Genomic DNA, 16,796 nt, shown 5'->3' with positions numbered 1-16,796 from the left:
CAATTATAGGTTGAAATTTAATATATAACGACTTACGAACAATTCAGCTTACGAACAGCTGTTCGGAACACATTGTGTTCGTAGGTTGAGAATCTGCTGTATAGGACTACTGCTGCCTGCAAATGTGGATTCCAACACAAGTCATTCACTGTCTCACAATGTTAATGAAAGTGGAAAATAATTTGTGGATGTTTTACTTTTCCAAGGCTCTACCCAGTTAATGAAAATCAGGTCTGCAGGTTTTCTATAATTCTGTTCAGTGTGAACCGCGTCGTCTCTGATGCCTTTTACATCCTTAAGAGGTGAAATATTTAAGTAAATATGGTTAGAAAATTCTTCAAATACTTGTGATTACAGCTATGCAGCGAGGAGATTGTACAGCATCTTAGTTTAGTAACATGAGTCAGATTTATAGTATCTAACACAATCAACCCTTAAATGTGTCCTGACGGTGTCTTCAGCAGAGGGGAGACTTCCACTCTGGAACGTCACAAACGGGCGACACGACGGCTTCATATGCATGGTGAACTCTGAAACGCGTCTGGCAGCAGGTGAACAGTCCGGTTGTCCTTCGACAGCAGATAGAAACCTAAAAGTTCTGATAAATCTGCTCCACTTCTCCGTAGATGTCCGGACTGTCGTCAGGAAACGTCTCCACGTTCTCACAAGTGTTATACAAACCGTCGGCTTCTTCTTCTTCCACACAAACATAGATCTCCTCACCCCTGTCGTAAACATTATCCTCTTCATCACTCTCCTCTTCCTCACGGTCGTTACCTGTGTCCCTCTTCTCATCATCATCATCATCATCATCATCAATGTCTTTCTTCCAGCTTAGCTGCGGCCTCATGCAGTTGACATACACACATTCCTCTTCCTCCTCTTCCTCGTTATTGACCATGCATCGGTTCCTGAGATTCACTGCAACACAAACATCAGAACGTATCATCACTATAAAAATCACCTCTGGAACATTTCCCCGTAACGAGGTGTGTGTCCCGGTGAGCGGCAGACCTTGGGTGAGGGCTCCGGGCGGCTCGGCTCGGCGCCGCTTCCGCCTGATGACCCAACAGCCCACCAGTGCCACCAGCAGGAGGAGCAGCGGGGGAGCAGCGATGGAGGAGACCAGCAGCGACAGAGGCACTAAGAGAGGAACACAGTCCATCAGTTCATCCTTCAGAAACGTCAGATGATCACTTCGATGTACAGATCTTATACAGATCTGCTGTCATTTCAATTACCAATGTCCTTAAAGACACGGAGAAAAGAAGTCATATATATACCCTTCAGATACTATTTTCAAAAAATAAATCACTTAATTACATCGAGGAGCTTTACTCAAAATGTCGATGGTCAGTGAAATACTTAAATCCAAGACAAGAAATGTTGCCGAGCGGATGTTTTACCAAACAAGCTGCAGGAAAATGACATGATTTCAGTTCAAAACAGACAAAAATGTTATGATTGGCACAGCTTCCTGTTTCCTAGTCTATAATTTATGCAGGATAGAGGATCAATAGAGATTAGTGATTTATGATGAACGTGTGCACACGACACACACAGGCCACTAATCCAACAGCGCTGATGACAGTGTGTCCTCCTGCTGTTCACCATAAAAGATGAAAATACTTTAATTCTGCTTACATTTGATGATGATGGTGATCGGAGCTGCCTGAGGAGACCTGAACCTCCGTGAGGACCCTGAGACCTCGTACACACAGCTGTAGTTGCCCTGGTGTCGGTACTCAGCTGCGGGGAAGCTGAAGGAGGCCGAGTGGTTGACCACCGGCTCGGTGTCAGTGCGGTTGGATCCGGAGAAGACGAGAAAGAAAACCCCTGGGGGATGGGTGGAGTCGACGGAGCAGGTGAAGACGAAGCTGTGACCTCTGGTGACCTCTACACCTTCGGGACCCCGGAGCAGCCGTCCGTCAGGAGACATCAGGGAGAGACAGGGCTGCTGCAGGCTCACTGTGGGGGAGGGGCAGAAAAAAACACAACAAGTGAGACAGATCCTGAAGACACATTCTGGAGGTAAGAAAAACTAAATGAAGACCTAAAAATACATCAGGTGTTAGAATTTACAGTCTGAACTCCACAAACAGAAAGAAAAACAGGTGATGACATCCATCGAGCAGAAAGCATGTTGAATTCCTGAGATTTCCACCGTCTGTCAATCACTCTGAAAACTCCGAGCCGTTGATGAGCTTCCTGTGTGTCCCTGTGACGCGGCAGGTCCTTCAGTCCTGTCCTCAACCAGCACACAAGGAGCGTCCCCTGATGCTCCACTTCAATCTTACTTCATTCTATATTTAGCAGTGTCCTTTGTAGTTTATGAATATGCAGCGTGTCTTTAAATGGTCTTGGAAACAAGATGTAAAAACCTGATTTGAAACAACAGCATGTTCATCAGATTAGTTAAATTGAAAACCTCTCTGATCAGCAGAATAACTTCTGAGTTAAGGTCGGAGAAGATTTGTGGTCACGAAGAAAGGAAACACCTTCTGTTCGGGTTAATTTTAGAAGAGCTGCTGGAGACAATTGTCCACTGAACGTTCCATCCTTGGAAGGTTTAAGTCAAGGTTGGTTTTAAAACTCTGGAAATGAACTTCATTGTACACTTTTAAATCTATAGGATCTTGATGCTTCGAGCACAAAAAAACATAAAAGCGTTTCATGTAAACTCATTACGTTTTCCACATGTATCAAACATTTGTTCACCAAATACTTTGCAACATATAACAAGATGGGAAAAATATGTGGAAAAGTCTTCACATGGACTTCACACATTGGACCATGAAAATATTCAAAACCATCCATCTATCCATCATCTTCTGCTTATCCGGGGTCAGGTCGCGGTGGCAGCAGGCCAAGCAAGCTGACCCAGACTTCTCTCGCTCCCACAACATTTTCCAGCTCATGCTGGGGGATCTCGAGGCGTTCCCAGGCCAGCCGGGAGATATAATCCCTCCAGCGTGTTCTGGGTCTTCCCCGGGGTCTCCTGTCAGTTGGGCGTGCCTGGAAAATCTTCGGAGGGAGGCGCCCAGGAGGCATCCGGATCAGATGCCCCTGATCAGATGCCCGCTACTCCTTTTGACGTGAAGGAGTAGCGCCTCAACTCCAAGTTCCCTCCTGATGTCAGAACTCCTTACCCTATCCCTAAGGCTGAGCCCGGCCACCCTACGGAGAAAACTCATTTCGGCCGCTTGTAGCCGCGACCTCGTTCTTTTGGTCACGACCCTTTCCGGCTCAGCTCCCTTTTTACCAACAAGCTCCGGTGCAGCGCCTGTTGTACTGCTGCAGCTGCACCGATCCGCCTGCTAATCGCCCGCTCCATCCTCCCCTCACTTGTGAACAAGATCCCGAGATACTTAAACTCCTTTGCTTGAGGCAGGCACTCCGTCCCCACCTTGGACGGAGCAATCCACCGGTTTCTGGCAGACAACCATGGCCTCAGATTTGGAGGTGCCAACCCTCATCCCTGCCGCTTCACACTCGTATGCAAACTGCCCCAGTGAGTGCTGGAGGTCAGAGGCCAACGGGACCACATCATCTGCAAACAGCAGATATGCGACCCGGAGACCCCCGAACCTGACGTTCACCACCCCGGTCTGCCAGTCCATGGGCACTGTTCCCGGCCCTCATGCGACATTGAAGAGGCGTGTTAGCCAAGACAGCCCAGCAATGTCCAGCGCCTTCAGCATCTCAGGGCAGATCTCATCCAACCCCGGCGCCTTGCCACAGAGGAGCTTTCTGACTACCTCAGCCAGGGATATGGGTGCGACCCCCCAAGTCTTCAGATGCTGCCTCCTCTCCAGAGGGCACGCTGGTTGGGTTTAGGCGTTCCTCAAAGTGCTCTTTCCATCACCTGGCGATGTCCCCCCCCCCCCCCCCGCTGAGAACAGCCTGGGGTAGTCCCTGCTTTCCCTCCCTGAGTCTTCGAATGGTTTTCCAGAACTTCCTTAAGGCCAACTGAAAGTCCTTCTCCATGGCCTCCCTAAACTCCTCCCATGCCCGAGTTCTAGCATCCGCGACCACCGCAGCTGTAGCCCTTCTGGCCTGCCGGTACCTCTCAGCTGCTTCAGGAGACCCCTGAGCCAACCAGGCCCGAAAGGCCTCCTTTTTCAGTTCTCGGGTTGCCGCGACGACAGGCAACGATGATCTTCTGGCCACAACTCCTAGCGGCTGCATCCACAATAGAGGCTTTGAACATGGTCCACTCGGATTCCATGTCCCCAACCTCCCTCGGGATGTGTGAGAAGTTCTTCTGGAGGTGAGAGTTGAAGACCGCCTGGACAGGTTCCTCTGCCAGACGTTCCCAGTTTACCCTTTCTACACGTTTGGGCTTGCCAGGCCTTTCCAACCGACTCCTCCACCATCTAATCCAACTCACCACCAGGTGGTGATCATTTGACAGCTCTGCTCCTCTCTTCACCCGAGTGTTCAAGACATATGGCCGCAGACCAGATGATACGACTACAAAGTCGATCATTGATCTCTGACCTAAGGTGTTCTGGTACCAGGTACACTAATGAACCACCTTATCCTCGAACATGGTGTTTGTTATGGCCAAACCGTGGCTAGCACAGAAGTCCAGTAACAAAACACCACTCGGTTTCAGATCGGGCATGCTGTTCCTCCCAATCACCCCCTGCCAGGTTTCTATGTCGTTGCCCACATGAGCGTTGAAGTCTATGACAACTATTAAGTCGGCAGGTGGCGCCCTATCCAGGACTCTCCCCACCAACTCAAAGAAGGCTGGATACTCCGAACTTCCATTTGGTACGTAAGCACAAACAACAGTCAGAGTCTTCAATTCAATTCAATTCAATTCAATTCAATTCAATTCAATTCAATTCAATTCAATTCAATTCAATTCAATTCAATTCAATTCAATTCAATTCAATTCAATTCAATTTCATTTATATAGCGCCAAATCACAACATAGATTATTTCATGGCACTTAACACATTAAAGTCCTTACAGCAGAACTTTACAATATTATACAGAGAAACCCAACAATTCAACAATTCCCACATAAGCTGGGAGGGAAAAAACTCCTCTTTAAGGGAAAAAAAAAACCTCCAACAGAGGGAAGGAAAAACTCCCTCTTAATGGGAAGAAACCTCCGACAGAACCAGGATCAGAGGTGGGCGGCCATCTGCCTCGACCAGTTGGGGTGAGAGGAGAGCAGAGAGAGAAAAGGACAGCTAGAGATACAAGAGAAGAACTGTTGGTGGAGACGACAATCACAGGGCAGAGACATGCAGCTCCATGACGGGACATCTGAAAAAGAAAGAAGAGAAACTACGCGAGCAAGGGAACTGAATGGAGACAACAGATAATAAGCAAAAACTATGGGAGACAAAAATATGGTGAGGTATGAGTCAGTTAAAGAGTAGGAGGAAAGAAAAGAAGCTCAGCATGTAACGAGGTCCCCCAGCAGCCTCGGCCTATAACAGCATAACTAAGGGTTGTTCAGGTCTACCTGAGCCAGCCCTAACTATAGGCTTTATCAAAAAGGAACGTTTTGAGTTTAATCCGAAAGCCTTCCTCCCTGCAAACCACAGGTGCTTGGAGGCGACCCTCTCATTCTCTGGGGAGAACTCCAACACATCGGCGCTCAGCCGGAGGCTCGTGAGTATCCCCACTCCCGCCCGGCGCCTCTCACCCTGGGCAACTCCAGAAAAGGATAGAGTCCAGCCCCTCTCCAGGAGATTGGTTCCAGAGCCAGTGCTGCGCGTGGAGGTGAGCCCAACCATATTTAGCCGGTACCGCTCCACCTCCTGCACCAGCTCCAGCTCTTTCCTGCTAGCGAGGTGATGTTCCACGTCCCTAGAGCTAGTCTATGCTGCCGGCGATCGGCTAGCCCACAGGCCCCCGGCCCGGCCCGCCGCCCGGTCTACATTGCACTGCATTGGTGGTGGGTCTACAGGGTGGCTGCTCCATGTTGTTTATTCGGGCTGAGCCATGGGCGAAGGCCCGGCCACCAGACGCTCGCTGTTGAGCTCCCCTCCTGGGTCTGGCTCCGGGAGGTTACCCTGGTTTCCCTGATCATGGCAAGGTGACCTCAGACTGCTATTCATCAGGGGTATTGGTGAACTGCTCTTTGTCTGGGCTCTCACCTGAGACCAGTTTGCCTTGGGAGACCCTACCAGGGGCTGATGCCCCGGATAACATAGTTCCCAGATCACTGAGCCACTCAAACCCCTCCGCCACCTTAAAGTGGCGATTCGCGGAGGGGAAAGTGATGACACCGCAGGCGTTTTTGTTCTGTAAGGGTCCTTCCAGAAAAACAAATCTTCACGTAGTTCAAACACAGTGAAAGATGATTTATTCACTGATTAATGAAGTTTTTCTCACCGGTGACAGAGAGTCCAACCGAGTCACTGAGTTGGGAACTGAAGTCTCGACCTGAAACCTGAATCCTGTATTGACACTGGTACAATCCTTCATGATCAAAGCTGACTCTGAGGATGCTGAAGGCAGCAGAGTTGGTGCTTGATGTCTGGGTCTCTCTGAATGAGCCTGAGGTCCGCTGCAGGTTGAACGTTCCTCCTGAATGCAGAGTTGAGATCGAACACGTGATGCCGACAGTCTGACCCCAGGTGACCTCACCAACCGGCTTGATGGAGATGCTGGGCTTTGGGAGAGTCACTGAAAAATAACACAATGAACATGTATGTACATGTTACATTTGAATGCTGCAATAAACCAATAATATTCATAGTACCCCCTGTTGTCATTATTTCATCCCAATTTCATGAAAAAGGATGTGACACATGTTTCCGCAATGGAGAAACGGCATGAAAAATGTGCTGCCGATAGTCCTTACAGATGTTCTAAAATCATTCGGCAAAGTTTCATAGCAAACACCAAGTTTGGTGGAATTACGTCAACAGGTGGCGCTATAGTAACGACCAATACTGACTTCTCTTTAATGCCATGTAACTTCTCCATTTTGTTGGGATTTCGATCCAACTTTTCATAACAGAGAAGAATTAGATCTTTACCAAGCTACAAGGACATATTTATATCTTGTGCAGTTTTTGAATATGAACCGTCCAACTTTCATGGTCAATGTTTTGCCTTTTCAGCTGACTCAGTTGCTCTCGATTCTCCATTTTCTGTCCAATCTTACCAAACTGGGTTTTAACACTGCTGAAAGTATCCTCTTTAAATTTATGATATTTCTGTTGCAGTTTTCCTTCTTATTTTCCTCAGTGACTCACTAAAATCAAAGTGGGCCAGTATCAGTAGTAGGATTCGTACTGTTGCTCCAATAACTTACGTTTTTTTCCCTGTAGGGACTGCAGTACTTGCTGTAACACCCATAACCATTTTCAATTAAAAGTGCCGAGTGCCACCACCAGGTGGAGCCTCCTCCACCGGGAGCTGTACAAACCACACATTTGATCTGCATCTCCGACAAAGACACTTCTTGTAAGGAGATGCTGTTAGCTGTGTGGCACATGTTCTACTGCTCATGTATGACGAACACATGGAATGCTGTGAAGGGAACCAGAGCAGTCTGAAGTCTGGGCTATCAAAAGAAATCATTTTACATACGTTTTCCACGTTATTTGAAACTTTGGTCACTTTGAATATGAGCACTGTAAAAACTGAAGAATCAAAAATGATTTTTTTCCTCACCAGTGACAGAGACTCTGACCGAGTCACTGAGTTGGGAGCTGAAGTCTCGACCTGAAACCTGAATCCTGTATTGACACTGGTACAATCCTTCATGATCAAAGCTGACTCTGAGGATGCTGAAGGCAGCAGAGTTGGTGCTTGATGTCTGGGTCTCTCTGAATGAACCTGAGGTCTGCTGCAGGTTGAACGTTCCTCCTGAATGCAGAGTTGAGATCGAACACGTGATGCCGACAGTCTGACCCCAGGTGACCTCACCAACCGGCTTGATGGAGATGCTGGGCTTTGGGAGAGTCACTGAAAAATAACACAATGAACATGTTACATTTGAATGCTGCAATAAACCAATAATATTCATAGTACCCCCTGTTGTCATTATTTCATCCCAATTTCATGAAAAAGGATGTGACACATGTTTCCGCAATGGAGAAACGGCATGAAAAATGTGCTGCCGATAGTCCTTACAGATGTTCTAAAATCATTCGGCAAAGTTTCATAGCAAACACCAAGTTTGGTGGAATTACGTCAACAGGTGGCGCTATAGTAACGACCAATACTGACTTCTCTTTAATGCCATGTAACTTCTCCATTTTGTTGGGATTTCGATTCAACTTTTCATAACAGAGAAGAATTAGATCTTTACCAAGCTACAAGGACATATTTATATCTTGTGCAGTTTTTGAATATGAACCGTCCAACTTTCATGGTCAATGTTTTGCCTTTTCAGCTGACTCAGTTGCTCTCGATTCTCCATTTTCTGTCCAATCTTACCAAACTGGGTTTTAACACTGCTGAAAGTATCCTCTTTAAATTTATGATATTTCTGTTGCAGTTTTCCTTCTTATTTTCCTCAGTGACTCACTAAAATCAAAGTGGGCCAGTATCAGTAGTAGGATTCGTACTGTTGCTCCAATAACTTACGTTTTTTCCCTGTAGGGACTGCAGTACTTGCTGTAACACCCATAACCATTTTCAATTAAAAGTGCCGAGTGCCACCACCAGGTGGAGCCTCCTCCACCGGGAGCTGTACAAACCACACATTTGATCTGCATCTCCGACAAAGACACTTCTTGTAAGGAGATGCTGTTAGCTGTGTGGCACATGTTCTACTGCTCATGTATGACGAACACATGGAATGCTGTGAAGGGAACCAGAGCAGTCTGAAGTCTGGGCTATCAAAAGAAATCATTTTACATACGTTTTCCACGTTATTTGAAACTTTGGTCACTTTGAATATGAGCACTGTAAAAACTGAAGAATCAGAAATGATTTTTTTCCTCACCGGTGACAGAGACTCTGACCGAGTCACTGAGTTGGGAGCTGAAGTCTCGACCTGAAACCTGAATCCTGTATTGACACTGGTACAATCCTTCATGATCAAAGCTGACTCTGAGGATGCTGAAGGCAGCAGAGTTGGTGCTTGATGTCTGGGTCTCTCTGAATGAGCCTGAGGTCTGCTGCAGGTTGAACGTTCCTCCTGAATGCAGAGTTGAGATCGAACACGTGATGCCGACAGTCTGACCCCAGGTGACCTCACCAACCGACTTGATGGAGATGCTGGGCTTTGGGAGAGTCACTGAAAAATAACACAATGAACATGTATGTACATGTTACATTTGAATGCTGCAATAAACCAATAATATTCATAGTACCCCCTGTTGTCATTATTTCATCCCAATTTCATGAAAAAGGATGTGACACATGTTTCCGCAATGGAGAAACGGCATGAAAAATGTGCTGCCGATAGTCCTTACAGATGTTCTAAAATCATTCGGCAAAGTTTCATAGCAAACACCAAGTTTGGTGGAATTACGTCAACAGGTGGCGCTATAGTAACGACCAATACTGACTTCTCTTTAATGCCATGTAACTTCTCCATTTTGTTGGGATTTCGATTCAACTTTTCATAACAGAGAAGAATTAGATCTTTACCAAGCTACAAGGACATATTTATATCTTGTGCAGTTTTTGAATATGAACCGTCCAACTTTCATGGTCAATGTTTTGCCTTTTCAGCTGACTCAGTTGCTCTCGATTCTCCATTTTCTGTCCAATCTTACCAAACTGGGTTTTAACACTGCTGAAAGTATCCTCTTTAAATTTATGATATTTCTGTTGCAGTTTTCCTTCTTATTTTCCTCAGTGACTCACTAAAATCAAAGTGGGCCAGTATCAGTAGTAGGATTCGTACTGTTGCTCCAATAACTTACGTTTTTTCCCTGTAGGGACTGCAGTACTTGCTGTAACACCCATAACCATTTTCAATTAAAAGTGCCGAGTGCCACCACCAGGTGGAGCCTCCTCCACCGGGAGCTGTACAAACCACACATTTGATCTGCATCTCCGACAAAGACACTTCTTGTAAGGAGATGCTGTTAGCTGTGTGGCACATGTTCTACTGCTCATGTATGACGAACACATGGAATGCTGTGAAGGGAACCAGAGCAGTCTGAAGTCTGGGCTATCAAAAGAAATCATTTTACATACGTTTTCCACATTATTTGAAACTTTGGTCACTTTGAATATGAGCACTGTAAAAACTGAAGAATCAGAAATGATTTTTTTCCTCACCGGTGACAGAGACTCTGACCGAGTCACTGAGTTGGGAGCTGAAGTCTCGACCTGAAACCTGAATCCTGTATTGACACTGGTACAATCCTTCATGATCAAAGCTGACTCTGAGGATGCTGAAGGCAGCAGAGTTGGTGCTTGATGTCTGGGTCTCTCTGAATGAGCCTGAGGTCTGCTGCAGGTTGAACGTTCCTCCTGAATGCAGAGTTGAGATCGAACACGTGATGCCGACAGTCTGACCCCAGGTGACCTCACCAACCGGCTTGATGGAGATGCTGGGCTTTGGGAGAGTCACTGAAAAATAACACAATTATAAATTGCACAAGTTTGAAATGTTTGTTACAGTAGCAGAACATAGTGACACTGCAGCGTCTGGTCTCATCCCTCCCTGCAGATGTGATTACATAGAAGTATTGGGGAATGAAGAGCAAATATCATGAACCTCGAGAGGTTGGAGGTGACTTCCTGAACAAGCTCACAGGCATCGCTCCATCAGTAGGCACTGCCGTTAAGATATTCTCTATTTCTTTCTTTATCTTATAGAGTCTGGGAGTGGCCATGGAGAATTTTCTTTTAGTTATGCCCCATAACGAAATAGTATTCTGTTCCCATGTTGTAATCATTCATTTGCACGTTTTAATTAATTTGTGCGGGCAAGATAAGTTTGTACAGAGAGAGGAAAGCACAACAGTCTTAGCCAGCTGTAATACAAGGGATGTGAAGGATGATTGTTAGTAAAAGGCAATAACGATGATATTATGGATTATATCGTTGGTAATATGCTAACTTTGAGGATGCTATTGACTTTATAGAGGGTCAACTGATAATTGAAGCAGGTGCAGTGCACTTCATGCTGAGAGGAGAAAACCTGTTGTGCTGTCTCTCTATATATAAACTCATCTCGGGCGCAATAATTAATTTTAAAAAGCACACGAAATGCTATCTCGTGGGCAGGATTTAATAAATCTCGTGGCCTGGATTTAGTCATTTGTGCACACAATTTAAATTTCTTTTCTCTCTCGTCCGTGATATCTTAATTTCTTGACACTTTTAACTGGATAATTTCGTCACGTAAATAAGGATTAGAAACTGTAGTTTTTACCAGGAAAATGCAGTCTGGTGGAGTCCCTTATTTGGGAGCTGAAAGCTCGAGTTGAAACCCTCATTTGAAATTGACACCGGTACAACCAGCATTAGAAGTTAGATCACTTCCTGATGTGTTTGAGATGAGCAGCCGTGTTGTACTGAGGTGGTGTTGATAGGCAACAACAGCTCTATTGACTGACTACAGTAATCCACACTGTGGAAAGCAGTGCTCAACTATTAAAAGAAAAACAACTTTCCATCTTTATTTTAACGCGTTAAATGTCAGTGAGTCCGCAACATTTCAGATAAATAAAAATAAAAATCCTCAAGTGTAAAAACTTGCTGATGAAAATTTTGGTCACCATGTTGTGTTTAAATGTGTTTTATAAATCACAATGACTTGATTTGACTCAACCAGCACGGCTACTTCACATTCTGCAGTGATGCACCGTCACATGCAGTTTGAACAGAGTGGGACAACACACCTCCAGCACTGTGAGGGCTGTTTGACCCGGAAGCAGAAGGATGAAAAGTTTTATTTCACGGTTTAGATGTCTTCACTTCTGTAGAAAATAACACGAAGAAGGACAATGTAGGTGTGGCCAAACTTTTGACTGCTACTGTACGATGTATAATTGTCTGTGTGTGTCATAGTATTTTGCACATTGTGTAATATAAGCGGCGTCTTCCGGTGACATGCTAACACATCTTAGTGTAGCCGAATCAAATAAATCTTTCGTTTGTCTACAGTTGTGTGTCCCCAATCCTTTCCTTGCTTCAGTTAGTTTTAAGAAGACAGTTTTTTATACCCTCCCTGTCCAGTGAAAACCACGTATCTCCCAATTTAGTGACTTTGAAAGTGTTTTGGGTAAACTGAAGGATTACATTTCCCCTTATGAACTGAGAAAATGATGCTACTTTTTAAGATAAACAAACTATTTTAAAACGCACTTCAATGTCAAGACGACTTTTGGAAAAGGTGTGATCGAGATGAAAGTTACAGACTTTGAATAACTCAAACTTTTGACTAAATAGCCAGAAAACACAGGTCTGTACAGCTCTTTCCACTGCAGATCAAGGACTTGCTTAACTCACAATACAGTGTAATTTACTTTTTTTACATTTCTTATTCTGCCTTAAATTCTGGACGAATGCTGCACAGCGTGGTTGTCCGCTCTGCACAGCAGCTACAAAAAATACAGAAAAGCTGAATTATTTTCAGACTATTTTGCGTAAACGTTTGCTCACCTGAACAGACGACACCAGCGTCCTCACTGTGTTTACAGTCATGTGTCCCCAATCCTGTGTGCTGACACTCAGTCAGAGACCTTTCACGTCCTGAACAGGTCACGTCATCAAGCCAGATGTTTCCAGTTCCTTCACCAAAGCTAGCGGATGAAGATGCATCCAGTGCCGTCCCACAGTCCAGCTGTCTGCAGACCACCTGAGCATCCTTCAGGTCCCAGCCGTCATCACAGACTGTTCCCCAGGAACCTCTGTAATAGATTTCAACTCTTCCAGAGCAGCGAGTCGACCCAGATCCAACTAGTCTGATCTGACCTGCTATCAGCCAAGTCAAAGCAAAACAAACTGTTAATATTCACTTAAAACCTTCAAAGAACACCACAGGAATGAATCACATCATAGAACGGACTGACCTGCAGCAGGTGAAGAGAAGGTCAAGACAGAAAAGACTACTGGAGAAAAATAAAAAGACGTGTGAGACGTGTTGCCACAATCAATTCAAAATGAGCAGATATTTTTCATAAAACAATAACATTTCATTGTTTCAACAGTTGATATGCTGTCCTTGGTCTATTTTTAATTATATATTGGTTTATGGGATTTGCAAATCTTCTCATTCTGTTTTTATTTACATTTTACACATTATCCCAACTCCAGAAACTGGTTCTGTTCCCCAATGTTTACAGAGTGCTGTTAAAAGAAGAGGTGATGCAACACAGGACAGAACAACTTCAACTGCAAAACAAGTTGGGTTAGAATTGTGTGGAAAGTTTATATTTGTAAAAAAACGGTTTCAGTAATCCAGTTGAGCTGAATGAGAGCAACAACCAGTGGCTCTGTGGTTTCCAAGAAGAGTCAGGGTTGGTGTGATGTGACATGTTAACCCAACTTTTTTGGAAACAGGGTTGTACATATACTGTATATATTGTATATATATATATATATATATATATATATATAGACTGTAAACCGTGTTATAATATGAGGCTTTTTAGAGTTAAATCACTTCAATTTTTTCCTCCTCTCAAGTTGCATTCATACAACACAAAGACACTGTACATCGCAGGCTGTATTATAAAGTGTGACCCCAATTTATTCTCATATAAAACTGTCATGAAAAGTCAAGCTCTGGCTGCTAGTTCCTGTTTCACACAGTACAGACAAAAAGTGAAGACTACAGCTCAATCAGATGAACCTGATAATGATGAAAATGATTTCTAAACACATTATGAGAGGATTATGCTGATTGTATCAAGGTTTGTATGAAGAATACATTTATAAAAACGGATAACCACCATTCTTAACAAATGAGCTGATTTGTAAATCTACGGTCGTGTAAAAAAAAAAAAATCTAGAAATCGAATGGCAGGTATTGATTTTTTTTTAAACATATTTCAACAAGCAAACATTTAAACCTCTTTAAAACAGGGCCAAGTAATGAAGGTGATATGCTCAAACCAACGACACATGAATTTAACATTAGTTATAAAGTTATAACCTTGTGAGGGAGTGACAGGGAGGCCTCTCCTCTTTAAACCTGGACGGTCTGCTGTTGAAGTGTGTGGAGTCATCACTTTATAATCTAAAGAACTCTTTTTTGATTTGGCTGAAGGAGTTCCAAAGATTTCCAGATTATTAGAAATAAATAATTGCAAGGAAATCACCTGCAAGTGGTAGAATTTCAAATGACCAATTTCTCCAAGACTTCGTCTCACACACACAACAACGCACACGTTACTCACGTAATAACGGTGCCGGTAGAAGCTTCAACATCCTGAAGAGAGCCGGTGACACGGAGAAGCAGCACAGCACAGTGACTTCCTGCTTCTCTCACATATACTGGGCATGTATAAAGCAACTGAAGCTGAATTTGGAGGTTAACATGTCACATCACACCAACCCTGGCTCTTCTTGGAAACCACAGAGCCACTGGTTGTTGCTCTCATTCAGCTCAACTGGATTACTGAAACCGTTGTTTTACAAATATAAACTTTCCACACAATTCTAACCCAACTTGTTTTGCAGTTGAAGTTGTTCTGTCCTGTGTTGCATCACCTCTTCTTTTTTTTCTTTTTTTTTAATATACTTGATTGATGAGAGTGCAAAGTATGACATACTAGGATCAAAGAGCAAGTATTTTCATTTTTTGTGTATGTGTTAATCAGTTTACAATAGAAAAGAACAGGAAAGTAAAACAAACAAGAGTAAATAAGTAAATAAAATAAGATAGAAACAAATAAAAGAGTAAAAAACAATAATAATAATAATAATGAATCAAAAACTCCCACCCACAGACCCACCCACCCACATGGCCTTCACGTTCGTTCACACAGAGTTTGTGTAGTACAGTATTGTAAAACTATAGTTAAGTAGTTAAGTTTGGTTACAGTTAATCAGACAGATAAGGGAAGGACAGAGGACCAGACAGATCAGTACAAATTACCAGACGTGTCTCATTCAGTGGGCAACACTGACAGATTTTGAAAATATGAAATGAAAGGTTACCATTTCTTAGTGAAATGGTCATTACAGCCTCTAAGTGCGTATTTAATTTTTTCAAGACTCAAGAAAAACATCACATCCTTAAGCCAGGCAGACTGAGATGGTGAACCTGGAGACTTCCAAGCAAGAAGTAATCTACGACGCGCCAGAAGAGTGGTAAAGGTAATAATATTGTTCTCTTTGGTACCATATGGGATGGGTTTGACTGGGATTCCAAAGATTACCAGAAGAGGGCACGGTTGTACCTTGATCCCTAAAACTATAGTTAAAGTATTAAAAACATAGCACCAAAAATGTCCAAGTTTAGGACACGTCCAAAACATGTGTAGTAAATCTGCTTGAGGATAATCACAACGGTTACATCCTGCATCATGGCCTGGGAACATTTTAGCTAGTCAGCTGTTACTAAAGTGCATCCTATGGACCACTTTGAACTGAATAAGACCAAGTCTGGCACAGGACGCAGATGTGTTCACCCTCTTCAGTGCAGGTTCATATTCAACTCACTTTCCCACTTGGTTTTGATTGTAGAAAAGGTGTCCATTGTAGTTATGATCTGGTTGTAAACTTTAGAGATCAGTCCCTTCTGAGTTGGATGCGTGTCCAGTAGGCTTTCCCAAAATGTTTTGCATGGGGTATATAGGGTATGACGGGAAGTGTTCCATTACAAAGTGGCGGACCTGAAAGTATCTGAAGAGATTTGAACGGTCCAGGTCATGTCTCTTATAAAGAGAGTTGAAGCTAGAGAGGTGGTCATCATCATAAAGATCCCTGAAACACTTCAGTCCTCTTCTTTTCCACTGTGAGAAGGTTTTATCCACTACAGAAGGTGGTAATAGATGATTAATACTGATCGGACCCAGAGAAGAAGCTGTTAGAAATTTAAAGTGAAGACGAAATTGCATCCAAATTCTAAGAGTAGCGAGGACAATCGGGTTAGAAGAGTAGCTGGACAGTTTTATCGGGAGAGATGAGTATACTAATGCAGGAAGAGAAGATGAATAGCATAATTGAGCCTCCAAGATGCACCAATCAGTCTCAGGGGCATTAATCCAAAATTATATCTTTTGAATGTTAGTTGCCCAATAATAAAAAGTTAATTCAGGAAGAGCCAGGCCACCTATGTCCCTTGGGCATTGGAAAAAGACCTTGCTCACTCCTGGCAACTTACCTGCCCAGATAAAGTTTTAAATAATCATATCAATAGACCGGAAAAAAGACTTTGGCAAGAATATTGGTAAGCATCGGAACAAGTACAGAAATGTGGGGAATACATTTGTTTTTTGTGCAGAATAGAGTCTGCTTTTAATGCAGTGCTGCCTGAGGGCCTGAAGATCACCACCATCAAATATTATTTTTCAGAGATTTCTCCAGATTCTCTGAATCTTTTAATGATATTATGAACCGTAGACGATGAAATCCACTAATTCTTTATAATTTTACATTGAGGAACATTATTCTTAGATTGTTGCACTATTTTCCCACACAGTCTTTCACAGAGTGGTGAACCTCTCCCCATCTTCACTGCTGAGAGACTCTGCCTCTCTCAAATGATCTTTTTACATCCAATCATGTTACTGATCTGTTGCCGAGTAACACAATTAGATGTGAGATGTTCCACTAGGTGTTTTTTTTTTTTTTTTTAGCAATTCACAACTTTTGTTGCCCCTGTCCCAACTTTTGCATTTTTTGCAATTCAAAATAAGCACATATTTTGTAATAAAACAATAAAAATTTCTCAGTTT

General features: G+C 43.6%; 1 protein-coding gene across 1 annotated transcript; it reads right to left on the bottom strand.

The window, feature by feature from the left end:
• Nucleotides 1-260: 260 nt before the first annotated feature.
• Nucleotides 261-3,620, bottom strand: LOC138215486 (uncharacterized). The gene is made up of 4 exons (XM_069177671.1): nucleotides 3,407-3,620; nucleotides 1,645-1,968; nucleotides 1,015-1,143; nucleotides 261-921 (listed from the first exon to the last, which is right to left on the bottom strand). The coding sequence occupies exons 1-4, from the start codon at nucleotides 3,618-3,620 to the stop codon at nucleotides 590-592; spliced, it is 999 nt and encodes a 332-aa protein (XP_069033772.1). The 3' UTR covers nucleotides 261-589.
• Nucleotides 3,621-16,796: the final 13,176 nt, after the last annotated feature.

This window comes from Embiotoca jacksoni, unplaced genomic scaffold (genome assembly GCF_022577435.1).
Source record: "Embiotoca jacksoni isolate LCO1_2020_lvr unplaced genomic scaffold, fEmbJac1.0.p SCAF_76, whole genome shotgun sequence".
Classification (NCBI taxonomy): Eukaryota; Metazoa; Chordata; class Actinopteri; family Embiotocidae; genus Embiotoca; species Embiotoca jacksoni.
The sequence above is the reverse complement of the archived record's forward strand: the minus strand, read 5'-3'. Positions and strand labels throughout refer to the sequence as shown.